The sequence below is a fragment of the Ciconia boyciana genome, chromosome 3, assembly GCF_034638445.1.
Source record: "Ciconia boyciana chromosome 3, ASM3463844v1, whole genome shotgun sequence".
Taxonomy (NCBI): domain Eukaryota; kingdom Metazoa; phylum Chordata; class Aves; order Ciconiiformes; family Ciconiidae; genus Ciconia; species Ciconia boyciana.
In genome coordinates this window covers 84942574-84957534 of record NC_132936.1, presented here as the reverse complement: position 1 = coordinate 84957534, position 14961 = coordinate 84942574, and the positions used below count along the sequence as shown (strand labels likewise).

The window sequence follows — 14961 nt, the reverse complement described above, 5'->3', positions numbered from 1 at the left end:
GTGAATGACAGGCATTGCTACCCATTTTGCTGCTGTCTGAAATGGTAGGTCTGATTCATGAATTCTTAAGTGACGTTCCCCAGCCTGCATTACACTTGTGCATAACTAGGAGGATCAAAGTAGCCCATCTCTTCCCTTCCCTCCCATCCATGGAATGCGTTGCTACACTGGTATAACATCTGATACAGCAGAAATGCTACGCTGCTCTAACATTCCATATAGCGCAACAGCATGATGCGTCTTCCTGTTGCCATCTGCTTACCGAAGAAAAGCTGCCCTTTGTTGCTAAAGGTGTCTTGCTTCACAGATCTGGTACTGACCGTTGCTTACTCGTAAGGTGATTTAATAAAGTGTGTGTGTGTGTTGGAGGGTGTGGAATAGCTGGCTATCTTGCAATGATCTCAAAGATGTGAGTGGTGGGCATGCGTTCTCTAGCCTGTACAAAAACCCTGATTGCGTGCTGCCTGTTAAATTTTCTTGGGACTATCTTTATCACAAGGCAAGGCTAATAGTGATGGTAAGATATGTTCATTCTAGCAATGTAAAAGGTCAGGAACTTGATGACAAGATGGAAATAAACTTGTGAAAGGAAACATAGCACTATGTATAAGCTGCCTGGGCTGTTGTTCCAGCTGCTGTAGGGAAGGCTCTTCTGGAGCATGTTCTAGGCTGTAAGAGCTGAGGATGTGATACCAAACAGATTGCTCTCCTCCTCCTTGGTGTCCCTACCTATGCAAAGGTAGGTGTCCCTACCTTTGTGTTGGTGCCTACCATGGGTCTGCTCTTTGGCCAGAGTTTTCTGGTTATGTGTTCAGCTTTGTGGGTAACTGCTGTCTGCAGAGGAATCGTCTGAGTGGTTTTGGGAATCCTTCTAAGCTCTCCTACCTTTCAGCTCAGTGACATCTTGTATATTTAGACTTGAGCCTTGGTGAAAGTGCAAATGAAATGCTGTTAGGCTTCTCTGAGAGCTGGTTCTGGCGTGTGGAGACCTTAACTTCCTGAGCAGACGGTTAATATACCTGGCCCTTGAGGTGACTTTATTGATGGTCTCCCTTCCTTCTGCTCCTTGGAGCATGTGTCTGAGGACTCAAACTTTGCATTCATCTACATCCTATTAAGCTCTCTCAAGAAACTCTCAAGTTTCTTGTTTGTTGTCCAGTGCTCCTTATATTCTGTTGATAGTGAATTAATTCCTGTATTAGAGAAACTTATCAGCATTCTTGTGAATTCTAGAATTATCAGCTTACTCTGGCAGAAACCAAGGATGAGATCTCAGTCTCAGAAACTGGGAAGGGAATGCTTTGGATTGAGCAGTACTTATGTGTGCTGTCAGTTAATAGCCCTTTTCTGTCTCCCACTTCATATTGTGTAGTGGTTTTGTTCATTAATTTTAAATCACCATTTTAAAAGCTTATCTAGCTAATCTAGAGCATTTCAGGACTGCAAGCTGGAAAAGCAAATGGTCCAGGTATCCTACTTCAGAAATTTGGCTCATCTTGGAGAAAACATACTTATCTTAAGTTACTGCTATTCTGTTCTTTTAAAAATGCAGTCAAAAGATTAGTCAACCTCAGGCATGAGAGAGAATTCTTTGATGCAAATGACCAAACTTATGATGGGGTAGAATGTACCAAGCTGTTTCTGAGGGAGACTGAATCTAATATGAATGCTGTAAACAAAAAGGCAGTTCTCTGAAGTTGGCTCATCTACCACGCTATGGAAAGCAGTGGGAGTTCAGAGTGGCACCTTTTCTTGAGCTTAATTAGGCCAAAAAGAAACTTCAGATACTTGACATTTTCCATGCAGATATGTTTCATTTGTAATACGAACCTCCCCTTTTCCTGGGGTGTAAGATATGCTGTTGAGAGTAACATGCTTCATGTCCTAGTAACAGACTTCTAGGCTTGCCTTAGAATAGCCGTTGAATGAACTTAGGAGGATTGATAATGCTTCCTTCTGCAGACCGAAAAATGAGTTTTGCTGAATCTTGCTGTAGAAATGGTGTGTTAAGGTATCAAGTGATTTTATTAGGTTACTGACAAAATGAAGTGACAAGTCATGCTGGGAGAGAAGAGTTGGACCGAACGTCATCTTTTCTGTATGTCTGGGGAGAACTTTATGTAGGGGTGACATCTTCAAGTATAAATTCTCTAATAGTCAGTTTTCTGGTAAGGCAAGTATGAGTGATAACTTCTTTAGCAATTTCAGTGATAACGCTGAAATCGCTACGGAAGTATTAAATGATTAGCAAAGCAGGTGCCCCTCAGTGTGGAGGGGGTTGCACCCTTCCTGCTGTCACTCACTAGAGTGGAAGATACTGAGTCTAAAGTGAATCCAGGTATCAGATGTGACTTTTATCTACTTGGTGCTTTAACATGTCAGCTTCAGCTGTGAACGTGTAGAGTCTGATAACAGATCTGCAACTGAACTGTAATTCCTCCCTTACGGGGCTGTTGTCTGAGGTGACAATTCCTAGTAGCTCACTAAAGCTTTTAGCTGCTTGTGCTCGTGACTGAATTCAGCAATGCTTGAACCTATTTGCAAAAAGGGGGAGAACCTGATGCATTGACACAGCCATGCCACTTAGCTGTGAGCACATTAAGTAGGTGTAAGGTAAGAAAGAGGAGTGTAGTAACAGCCTGTTCCTGAACAGGAAAAGCAGGGCATTTCTCACTGCCTGACACAGCAGTTTAACAGGGTCCGTAGTGCTGCATGGTGCGGCAGCGTGTTAAAGCTAGCCATGCCGCACTGCCTGGGCATGGGAGTCAGTGCGGAGAGACTGTGCAGACAGAGCACTGCTGGCTTTCTGCAGGCCTCTAGTAGTAAGTACAGTCTTCCCTAGAGAAGAGGACTGCCAGGAAGGTTTTTTGTAATTCAGTGACGGCAGCCTTTGTTGAACATCTGCTTTGTTGAGTTTCATTTGGAAAACAGCTTGGAGAAGGTATATAAAAAAACAGTACTTTGCCTTGCTTCCTGGTGTTTAAGCAGCCACTAGTTTTATCAGGAAAATGGGTTGTGTAACATCGCTGTAACTGCATGCCTGCCGGAGGCACGGACTTCGTGTCATGTTGATTAACAAAAGGGGGTTGGACACAGGTGTGTCTGTTACAGAACATAATTAAGGATGCTTGCACTTACCTGGATCAAAACCCAGCACCGGGTGCGGACATGCTGAAGACCTGACTGTCACGGTTGTGTTTGTTTCTGTTCTGAGAACTTTCTCTTATTACCCAAGATTGAGACCAAACAACAGTTACACTTTCAGCTGTTGTGTTGGACTAGATGTGTGCCCTAGAGAAATAAGGCTAGGAACTGTAATTAGGATCACCTTCTTCCTCTTAATATTGTTTATTATCAGTGTCACTTCAGTTGTTAGCAGTGCTCATAGGTTTCACAGAGGGCTTTGTATAAACATCTCATGTCTAACATGGTCTTCAGTTTCAGACTAAATTGGGCAGTTGATCGAACTGGGAAATGGCAAGAGCTGGAGTACCCAAGTCCTGCGTATCCAGCTTTTGCTTGTGGGTCCGGCTACGTCATCTCCAAAGACATTGTTCAGTGGCTGGCAAGCAACTCTGAAAGATTAAAGACGTACCAGGTAGTAAAGCGTTGGTTCAGTTTTTCTGTCTTAAACTGGTCTGGGGAGCAGCATGTGTACTGGATGAGTTGGAAAGAAAGAACACTGCTCAAGTGTTAGTGTTGGGTTCCCCTGGTTGATGCTGGCTTTTTGCAGTGCTTTTGGTCACTGCACTTAGTGTCCGGTCTAGGTCAAAGATCAACTGTTTTGGACTGAGAACTTGCGGAGCTGTAACCTTGGTTTTTGTACTGTCTTCTTTTCAGAGCAATGTATTATCACAGGAAAGCTGGGAGGATTGATTTAACACCTCTCAAATAGTCAGACGTAGGTTTTTGTAGCTAGTTACCATTTTTTACTGCTGGTACATAATGCAACTTATTCTTGCTCACAAAGTCATGCTTCATGCTTCCCTGGTGCTAATATCTGTATTTTTTATTTTCATGCGTTGTCTCAGGGTGAAGATGTGAGTATGGGCATCTGGATGGCAGCTGTGGGACCCAAGCGATATCAAGTAAGTCTGAAGAAATTCTCTGATCTTATGCAAGGAGAACATGCCTGTTGCTCCGAGTAGCATAAAATAGAGGAGATGCTTTTTCTTTAAAAAAAATATTGCAACAGCCACTGGATTAAAATCCAGAAAACACAGTGACCTTTGTGTGGAAAGTTCGTTGCTGGCAACAGTGAAAACCTGATTCTTGGAAGTAAAGATTGTTGAAGGCTAAATTCTTTGTAAGAAAAACTATTGAAATGGTTCTCTCTAACAGGATAGTCTCTGGTTATGTGAGAAGACATGTGAGAGTGGCATGCTGTCTTCCCCCCAGTATTCTCCACAGGAACTGAGCGAGCTGTGGAGATTAAAGGAACTGTGTGGAGATCCTTGTAGATGTGAGGGAAGATGATGGACTTGCCTTGGAAAACAGGGTAGCCTATAATGATCATGGAAAAGTGTACATTTGGATTCATTCTTGGAACAATAAGGAATATTAAGGTATCTTTTAATGTTGGGTTTCAACTCAAGTATAACAATATTTGCACATCCCTTTTGATAATTACAAGTGGACTGATACTATTCATTTTCTATAGTATAGGTGTTGATCTGACAAAAACCAAAATGTTTAAGATAAAAAAAAACTCCTTTTTATATAAAGTCAAAGACTTACTTGTAATTAATAAATGCACATAAGAATGCCAACTAGCCTGTCTTTTGTAAATTAAAGTACTACTGATTTAACTCAGTAGAGAGCTGTACCAGGATCCAGTGGAGAGCTGTGCTCAGCACCAGGGCATCTGGTAAGTAAGTCTTGCTGCAGCACGTTCTGTGCTGTCTGAGAGGTTGCTTTCATCTGTGCAGGGGCTGGGACAGCTAGGGGTTAGGATTTATGTTTCCTTTGTTTATACCATTGTCATTTTAGATAAAAACAGTATCAAAGTTTGCTTATACCAAATCCTGAACTACTGCAAACTTGGCCTGATTAGGAGGGATTTCTGATAGCTCAATGTGTTATTAGATATGAATCTGAGAGTACACAAGTGAAAGTAAAATAAGATTGAGGAACAGTGCACTAAAGAATGTAAAATAAATAGCAACGCCTTGCAGTATGCTGAGAACTTATTTATACTGTGGTATGTTAATGCTGTAGGGTAGAATAAAGGTCTGTCAGATTTTGACCTTAAATAGTCTAAGGCTGTGTAGATACTTCTACAACTACTGCTGTTTTACTTTTTTTTGCTTAAGGTCTTTGGAAGTAGCTGAAAACAAAAGAGCAAGTAGCCTCTTTCAGTGCAGCACTAATTTTGTCCTATTATAAGCAAAGAGGGCACAACTAAATCATGTACTCAGTTCAGTAAAACAAATTCTCACTGTTGCAATGGGAAGGTAGTAAAAAATCTTGCCAAAAGTTACCTCGAGTTTTATTTAATTGAAGCATTTAAGCACTATTTGGTATCTCTCAAGTAAGACCATTCAGCCAAAAGCAAATGCTTTCATGGAGACTGACGATTCAGTTTAGGAGCTGAAAGTATTGTCGGATAGCCCTCTGGTGCCACGTATGAAATTCACGTTCTCCCACAAGTGTGTTCAGGCACAGGCTGTCCATACTGTCTGCGGGCAGTAACTCTTCTGCGGTTCCAGTGCTAGCTTTTCCTTCAGTCTATCAAGAGAGTCCCGTCTTACCACCGCACTAACACACAGTCTCCATTTTCTATTGAGTAAAATTGCAAAGGCTTTAAGTCGTTGTCTAGTTCGACTTCTTTTCCTTCCAGCTAGAGTAAGAAAGGAAAAAAACCTGATCAGACGTAAACTGAAATCTGTTAACGTAAACCAAATATAGATTGGGCAGCTGCAGTCAGGGAGGATCTGTCATATTACAGGAATGAAATTAGGTCCTAAATTACAGCATGAAGACTGCCCTCCTTAAGCAAAATCAATTTAATTAGGCAGTATTTTAGAACATGCTGTTGACCTTTAGCAGCATGGAGTATTTTATTGTTGAATTACCCATTTTTAACTCACTTTAGAACTTTCGTAGGACAGTCTCAGTTCTGCACCAGGAATTTTAAGTAGGCGATACAGCAATCCTTTGACCCTCTGAATAGTCATAGACTCTGTCAAGGGGAAAGAAAGAAAAGTTATTAGGAAAACGCTGCTACCACTGAGCTGTAGCAAAGTACTAGTGTTTCCACTATACTTTCTTATGGCAACAGTGAAAGGCTGTATTGCTGCTTCAGTTCTAACACTGCAATAATGTCTTTTGTACCTGAAACCATAACTGCTAATATCCAATAGAAAACGGTTTAATCTCTGGTGGATAAGACAGGATGTGCTACTACGGTTTAAGCGCTTTGATCCCATATACCAAATTAAAGTGTTACGGCTTCATAATTTACCTTTTCTGAGTTTGTATTTACTACATGCTAAACTAAGTGACCTTTGGGACACATACCAGTCAGGTTCTGACTATGTGCATCTGGTGACTGTTCCTTGAAGTTTTCATTACCAGGAACTGGCTTTCCCGGCACAAATAAATGAATGTCACTGTGGAACTAGTGCCATTCTTAGAAATGGTATTATATTAATTAGTCCCAAACAAGTAGCCAGCAGAGTTGTAGAGTGGTTTATATTATGAAGTCAGTTACACAAAGGGATATTTTTTGTAATGGATCTTGAATGAGTAAATGTAGTTTGTTCCAGAGGTGATACCTGTGTTTGCAATAGATATACTCAATATTTTGGTTGAACTTTCACTTCTTTTGAAGCTTTATCTAAAGGCACAGCAATAGTGAGTTAGTCCTGTAATACCACACATTGTACTTAGACAAATATTTTTCTATCAAATTTTTGTAAAAGCTGTATCTATCTGATTTTATGCAACTTGTGATAATAAATGTGATTTTTATTTTAGACACTAAAGCTTGAGTAAGTCTTTTCTCTCAGACTCCATTCTGACACATCTTTCCAAAATGTCAGTTGGATTTAGAACAAAGTCTATTCATTCTAGTCTCACTACAGGCATGAAAACTTCAAAAGGCAAATTTAATACAGGTCAGAATTAGATTTCTAACTTAATGTATTAGATACTAGACCTCAATATCTAGAACTCCAGACCAGGTAGTTGGCTCTTACAACTTCATGTTCTTGTTATTTGGTTAACACATCCACCAGATTTCATACCAGTTAATTAGCCTTTGATTGCCTCAGACACATGAATCATGAAACCAGCAGCAGAGGTGGTAAGAAAGACAAGCATCAACTTTCAATCTTCAAGCTGGACTGTAAGTATGAACATCAGAAAACTAATGGCTTTTTCAAACCATTTCTACCAGAGGCAGCTGCCATTCTTTAATACAGTTAGTTATTTGAAAAGGAGCTACAAATAAACTGCTTAAACACAAGCCAAAGGCTTCTTACCTGGTAGCTTTTTCTCCAGTGGCTTCTGTTCAGGTTTCTCAGGACATTTAATTGTCAAAGCTTAAGGAAGAACGGTGAGACATTAGTGAATGAACGTTAAGCCCTGTTCTGGCAGGAGCAGAGTCTTTCTAGTCTGTTTTTATTACAAATTGTTTCCCCTAGCTCAGCCTGTTCTTCTAAAAAAATTAGGATGTAGCCTGTATCTGAGCAGCTAAGATAGCATTTAGTCATTCTCTGAAAAATTAAAAGTAATTTTATTAAAATAATCAAGTTTTTATTCATCTTTGGTAAATTAGGGAAAATATTTTAGAAGTTACTCCCTAATACTTCACGTTTTTTTGATCAAAAGGAGTATTTACTTAAAAATGCTTAACTTCTAGTTAACTTTTTAAAATAACTTGCAGTAGAATGGAAACTGTTTACTCAGTTTAAAGCAGGTTTTTGACCCTCATATCCCAAAAGCACTGTACAAGCACATTTCAAGGAAGTTATTAGCCTAATTCTTTTACAGAGATTAAAAGACTCATCCTTAAAAAATGTTTCTATTATGTCTAGCCAACTAGATTCCTTGTTCTATTTAGGCATTAGAATATAACACCTTAAAATACTATTTTGTCCACGGAGTGGAAAAAGGTTCAGTTCTTCTATCAACTGGGAAACCAAGCTAAGTGAATTTCTAAGTCTGGGATGTAACCTAGTTTAAATACGTAGACAGCCCCCAATACCAAAGCTACCCATATTTTCCTTGCCTGTCCTAAAGTTAAGAAGCTATAAAAAAAAATATCAGAAAACCATGCAGCTATTGAGGTTAAAATCTCAACTGCCTTCTGTAGAGAAGCCATTCACACTGTCAGAATGGAGTGCGATTTAAGAAAATCATTCTGCTTGGGTTGAGGGGAAATGAGATGGACTAGATACCTGCTTCTGTGTACTCTATCTCATTGATACACACAGTTCAGAGAAGCAGAATTACACGCTGGAACTCTGACATGTCAAAGGCTTTCGAACCTTCTGTTCTCCATCTACACCCAGGAAACACTAAGCTTGTAAAATATTTTAAATGCAGAAGGAACGATTTTGACCATTTCTGGCCTCTTACTCAGAAGCTGATTTTTCAGAGTCAAAGGCTGTCGTCCCTTCAGTTCTCCTTCTTCAGGCACACCATATTCTGTGTGAAGAAAAGTGCACGTAGACATGAACCCTTCAAAGACTAAAACTCACCAGTAGACCTAAGAGCACTGTGGTGCTGGATCAGGCATGAGCCTGCTGCCTCAGTTCCCTTGGCAGCTAGGATACTGAGTATAGAAAGTGGTAGGCTCCTGCAACGCTAAGTACTGCAGACATGAGCCTTGGTCAACTGCTACAGCATTTAGGAGGGTGCACGGGCACATGGGATGGGGTGGAGCAGGTGACAGGCACATGGAGGTGCTGCTTAACATTCCCACTTTTAAAAAGCCCCAGGTGGAGACAGCCACTGCCAGCTCCCCAGTAGAGTTATGGTGTCATCCCCGAGGCAGTGAGCCCAAGTTCCTGAGGCAGCAGTGCCCGGAAGGGCGCAGTGCTATGCAGCTGCCCCGCAGAAACAGAAGCCATTCGCACACAGGTCTGCCAACGGGTGGGCTTTCCTAAGGCAGTAGAAGCACATGGAAAAAGTGTCAAGGGGAAGGGAAACCGAAGAGAGACCGAACCAGTGCTGCCACAGTGCCAGAAGTAAGGAAATGCTAGTTTTACTGTTCTTGTACTTACTAAGGCAAAGCGATGGGTATCTGGGATGGGCAGCAAGAAATTCTTCACTCGGTTTGTTTTTCTCTGGGTTCCAATTCCCACCAGCTGCTAACCAGTCATTTCCAAATATTTTGCGATAATCAAGCTCTGCTCCTTTTCTTTCAGCAGGAAGGATCTGTACTGACACAGGAATGGCACATAATATAATTATACAACTTTTCAGAGAAGAAAATCTAATTAATGACACTAACTCCTTGCTCTTACTTAGGTGTCAGTATGTTTTAATGCTACCAGGAATCTTACAAACCTTATCTCCAAGTACCGACTGATCCATATATTCAGTACATTTTAAAGCTATTAATCTTACAACCCCTCCCTCCATTTACTGACTGACTGATCCATACATGAATATCTAAGCAAAGATGTTACTGTATACGATGATGCCAGGATGTTTTTGTAGCTATGGAACAGATGCTGCTTGTGCTCTCTTTTATGATAAACATTGGCTGAAAGCTTGATTTGCTTTAGATAATGCTATTTTCCTATTACAGAAGGCAAATGCTTGTATTACTGTCACTGAAACAGATTCAACTATGCTGCTTTTTCTTTTTTTTGGCCAGAGTACAGTTTTTGTTAACAGTCCTGCAACTTCAACACGACTCAGGCACTTGAAAAAAACCACCATTCCTCCATCTTGTCCTAGTCCCCACTGAGTTAGCAGCGTTCACACACAGGGCTGCATCTTGTAGCGCTACTGAGTGCCCCACTGACTAGGCGCTGACACAGTTGGCACTTTACTCTTCCTGCACCCAAACAAACTGTAATCTTAAAAGAAACTGAAAACAATTCCTCAGGCAACAATGTAATGTTTTGCCCCAGACTCATGCAATTTGTTGAAATATCACGTACCTCAGACTTGTTCAAAACCTCCAATTGACTTATCTTGGCAATAATTAGCTGTCTCAGGGTCTCTGGGTTCTTCTCTGTGTCCATGAAAGGGTTATTGTGACACTGCAGTGACCGCAAACTTGGCAGCTTATCAAGCTCATTGATAGATGACCACTGAAATGGAGGAGAACAGTCTTTTGAGGAAACATAAAACGTACTTCATTTCAGAACAATACACTGTAGCATTGACTTTTCCTGTACAACGACCATGACTGAAACTATTCTTTTGGTCAGCAGAACCAAGTACTTTCATCCTGTTCATTTAGCTAAGGAAAAAACTGCATTACATTTAATTAAGTAAAAAAAACCCCAAACCAAACAAATGAGGAACTACTCAGCATTTTAGATCATTAGAATTCTGAGAGAGGAATTACGAGGTAGCAGAGGGATATGATTAGCTACCATAAACATGTTTAACTGAGGCATTAAGAAATGTTTTTAGATTTTTAAATTATGCCTCTGTGTTCATCAAAGTATTCAATAGTTACCTCAGGATCTTTCTTACACATACAATCAAATTTTAAAAAAGCAAATCGCAAGTTACTCTTACACAAAGATACATGCGTTTACAAAATGTGAAACTATCACAATCTAACCTACCTGTGATATTTTATTGTCATTTATTGCAAGGTGTTTTAGTGAAGGAAACATTTTAGTCTTGCATCCTAGGAAAAAGAGTAAATTTACAAGACAATAGTGAAAATTTTAAATAAACAGAATTATAAAGCTATAAATAAATGACTTCTTTTACATACCAAATCCCACATCCGGAAAGTGTATAGAAGATATTCCAGTGTTTCTAAGTATTAGCTGTTCCAATCTGAAATTTAATAGATACAATGATTACTGTACATGGCACAGGAAGTTTTTTTGTAAAGAAATACTACCTCAGGGTTTTTTTAAACAAAGATCTAATAAAATTTTGACATGACGCATAATCACTGACAATGAACGGCAGCTTCACAGACAGTACCCAGACTTCAGCTAAGTGTTCAGGGAATACATTTTTCAGAGAATAACTGCAATAATTTCAAGCTTTCAAAATGGCTCCTGGATTTACATGGTGTGATTTTCCAAACGATTTTTTAAAATAGCTTGTGCTATTTAAAATCATGGCTGCTATTTTGGTGTACAGTGCAAGATAATAATTCTGCAAATTAGCAAAACTATTGTATTAGTCCCACAATTTCCCAGTCACTGTAATGTAACTGAAGTGCTTAAGCAACACAAACCTGCTTTTCCTGGATGGTAACCCCAAAGCAAGGAATCATAGCTCAAGTCTGTAACTACCATAAAGATGCTGCTATTGAGAGTACAGTAAGCCAGAAGAGTGTAAAGGGTAATTACCACAGACATTCTTTTGAGAAAGTGGAAATACATTTACCCAATGCAGTATACTGGGGGGGGGGGGGGGGGGGGCTGGGGGGTTTGGTTTTTGTTGTGGGTTTTTTTTTGTAGGGTTTTTTGTTTGTTTGTTTGTTTTTTAAATTTTGAAGCATGTCTCTTTCAAAGTCTTTAAGCTATGCCAAAAAAGCACTGAAACTTCCAAAAGAGAGCGCCTGTGCACAGGACGTACCACACACTTCTACCAGTAGAGTAACAACAGTAACCTTCCTCATAGATCACAGAGACGGGGAAGAATTATCACCCCGCTTTTTCACCTCCCTCCAACCCCTCTTTGTTTTGCTTTCTTTGCAAAGGATAAATAAATAGGCACCATGGGTGTAAAGTGCTCATGGCAAGTGTCTATCACCAACGATCTTTAGTGTGTCAGCCTCAGGAGCAACACCTTCCAACAAACTGCCCAATGGCTTTCTGCAGGCTCAGATGACCCCGAGATGGCTGTGCAGCTACTGATGAACCTGCATTACCCTGTCATGGTCAGAAAACTGTTCCAAATAAATGACTTCCATAGCTCCTTTGCTTTGCCACACCACACAAACTGTACAGTCCTGTCATCTTGGATAAAACCCTGTGCATACTAATATAGAAAGAACTTATATAGTAACGTGATAAATCACTTTCGTTTCATAAGTATATAATGAAAACCTAATAACATAAGCTTAAGAATGTGTTACTACACAACAAAAATAAGATTATATTAAAATAGCTCAAATAATTCAGTTACTCTCCTCAAGAGGGCAAAATGCCTCTATTTCAAGATTCCATATATCTTACACGCAACATCAATACTATCATATTTCAGTCAACAAAGACTATGGAGAAGAATATCCAGGACAAAGACTTTCCAGCAAATTTGTTTAACAGCTACCTGGGAAGATGTGCTATTAGACGCAGCTGATTTCCATCCAGTAACTGGTTGTCTGAAAGGTCTAACAACTTCAGGCTCTGCAGGACATTATCAGGCCTGCCACATTGGAAAAAAACAAACACAAACATGGAACATTTAAAGTTATTTGTTAATGAAAACACTAGTTTTCTAAGTATATAACTGCATGCAAATAACTGTGTACATGTATAAATGTTTTGAAGTACATCACACAAAGTTTGCATCATTTATTTTACAATTATGTCATGGTGACGTAAACATTACAGGAATGTAACTTTATCTGCTGTATAACCTTGCAGTACATCAGTCACAAATGACTGACTTATGTTACTCATCTTACCTTTCCAAAACTGTAATATTATTAGAAGTAAGGTACAGCTCTTCAAGTGCTGGCCATCCTGGAGCACAAAGAAGAACCTAAGAACAAAACTTGATTTAATATAACAAAAGTTGGGAAAAATTATTCCAGAAATTATACTTTATGCTGATTTCCTCAGAACATGTTCAGAACAAGCCATAGCTCCCCAAGCCAGAGAAACAAGTATTACAAACAAGAGAAATGGATTGCCTAGCCCTCCCTTTTCTTCCAGCTGGCTCTTTCCTGTGTCTGGATCTACCAGCACAGCTGCCATCCAAGGCGTTCTGTGCAGTCACAGGACTTACAGTTCCAGGCTTGAGGCTAGGAGCTGCCCTACCTCAGACTGTGTGACCTGGCAACTGAGTTTATTTTATTCATTAGGGTTGGAGTGATCAGATTTTCCCTATGATGAGGTGAGGAAATGGCAGTATATACTCGACTGCTAACGGTTCTGGAACTTCTGCACATCTCATCAGGTCTGACAGACTTTTTAAATGTCTTAATTTATCAGAGCTTGAAGGCTTCTCTGTCATGGGACTCTGCCAGCACATGAAACCACTAAAAACCAAGAATTGCATTAAGTCAGCACATATCCTGAAGTTTTCAAGTATTCTAAAGGAAACAAATTGGTTCAAAAAGGCTACAAATTGAACAAAGATGCGTTTGTTTTAAATCTTATGTCCTGAAATTACAAAAAAATTATTATTTTACTTTGTAAAGATTTATCTTTTGCAAACATCTACAGCAGATAACACAACTTGAAAAAATAAACACTTGTTACAAAGCAATAGAAATTGCTGGCATAAACCCCACTTTTGTATGCAATTGTGGCAGCGTCAAAAATTTTGCAGTTTTAGCAAGTGGAGTTCCACAAGCACTGGAACTGACTGGTTTTCTATAGATATGTGCCTGTGAGTCGCAATTTTTTTTTTTTCACTGAGGTTTTTCTTGTGTGTGTTCTCCAGAGTCAAATTAAGTGTGAGCTCATCCTGCTACTCCTTCCTTGGATAGGAAACTTAGAGGGGCTCTTTCCTCCATCTACATTCCTATTTTCTTGGAACTTGTAGGTAATAAATAATTTTTAAGCCCCCACCTCTTTTCAAAATTGTGTTTGAAATTGGATAGCAGGTTCAAAGTTTTTGACATGCAAGAACACAGACATACACACACACAGCATAATTGCCTAAAGCTTGTTTTTACAGGAGGTTACAAAGGTCACAAAGCAGCGAAGTTGAGAGATCTGGACAATCCAATTCAATTTGTTATGTATATAGCTAACCCATTCTCCTATAAATGTCCACTATCCTAGACACCAAAAAGCCTCCTTTCATCAACTATTCTTCATTGTCTCTGTTACAGCTATATGAAGTTATACAAGCTGGATGTATATATAGCTCCCTCATTATGTACACAATACGAAATATTAACACTGAGATCTCTTCAAGTGGTGGCATATGATTTGGGGCTCAACTGCTTCACACCCAAAAATATGAAACATCATCCTGCTGCCATATCTGCAACACATGTAAACTTACAAGCTCAGATATAACAACTTTTCCTGCTCCAGAGCAAGAGCAGGAAACACCAATATTTTCTCTCTTTAATTTGGATAGTGTTTCCCTATGTCAACAAGACAGACCAAAATAGTTTATCTATTCATGCTTCTTCATCACTAAAGGAAGCCTACAGAGTCAAGAGAAATTAGGTGCATGCTCACTCCAGAGAACCTTTGCGGGATTCCCCCACAAAAGCCCTGCGTTGTGAGGGAGGGAACACAAAAACTGCACAAACCTGAAGTATCAGAAGACTTTTCAATAGACCGACCAAATGACTAGAAAATTGCCAAACCCAAATGACAGTCACATCACAATTCTAAGAAACTCAAATTGCTGAATTTTCAACTAATTGCTTAAACCAGCCTCCATACAGAAACAAAAGCTCACAGATCTGACACCAAATTAACACTCAGGAAAGATCGGGGGCTTGTGGTCGATAGCTGGTGGGGAGGTTGGGACGAATAGCCAGTGGAGTAGCCACTGCTGATCAAAAAAGAAAAACGGAAATCCAAGACCTATTGCAAAAGAAATAAAGACAACAAGAAACAACTGTCACCATATAAGTCCATGATGTTCCTATATTTTTAGTCTCTCTATCCC

General features: G+C 39.7%; 2 protein-coding genes across 14 annotated transcripts in view; one reads left to right on the top strand and one right to left on the bottom strand.

Moving 5' to 3' along the window:
• The window catches only part of B3GALNT2 (beta-1,3-N-acetylgalactosaminyltransferase 2), a 29237-nt gene extending 23904 nt beyond the window's left edge, over nucleotides 1-5333 (top strand). For 5 of the 6 annotated variants that reach the window (XM_072856388.1, XM_072856387.1, XM_072856391.1 and 2 more), the window contains exons 10-12: nucleotides 3439-3598; nucleotides 4032-4088; nucleotides 4342-5333. In XM_072856388.1, the coding sequence (XP_072712489.1) occupies nucleotides 3439-3598; nucleotides 4032-4088; nucleotides 4342-4476 (352 nt within the window). In that variant the 3' untranslated portion in view covers nucleotides 4477-5333. The remainder of the gene's footprint in view (nucleotides 1-3438; nucleotides 3599-4031; nucleotides 4089-4341) is intronic. The other variant, XM_072856392.1, reaches the window with a different exon arrangement.
• A 131-nt stretch (nucleotides 5334-5464) lies between these two features.
• The window catches only part of TBCE (tubulin folding cofactor E), a 56950-nt gene continuing 47453 nt past the window's right edge, over nucleotides 5465-14961 (bottom strand). For all 8 annotated transcript variants that reach the window (XM_072856379.1, XM_072856385.1, XM_072856384.1 and 5 more), the window contains 10 exons: nucleotides 12788-12864; nucleotides 12430-12525; nucleotides 10913-10977; nucleotides 10758-10822; nucleotides 10119-10271; nucleotides 9231-9384; nucleotides 8584-8652; nucleotides 7485-7544; nucleotides 6090-6181; nucleotides 5465-5839 (listed from right to left, as the gene is read on the bottom strand). In XM_072856379.1, the coding sequence (XP_072712480.1) occupies nucleotides 5747-5839; nucleotides 6090-6181; nucleotides 7485-7544; nucleotides 8584-8652; nucleotides 9231-9384; nucleotides 10119-10271; nucleotides 10758-10822; nucleotides 10913-10977; nucleotides 12430-12525; nucleotides 12788-12864 (924 nt within the window). In that variant the 3' untranslated portion in view covers nucleotides 5465-5746. The remainder of the gene's footprint in view (nucleotides 5840-6089; nucleotides 6182-7484; nucleotides 7545-8583; nucleotides 8653-9230; nucleotides 9385-10118; nucleotides 10272-10757; nucleotides 10823-10912; nucleotides 10978-12429; nucleotides 12526-12787; nucleotides 12865-14961) is intronic.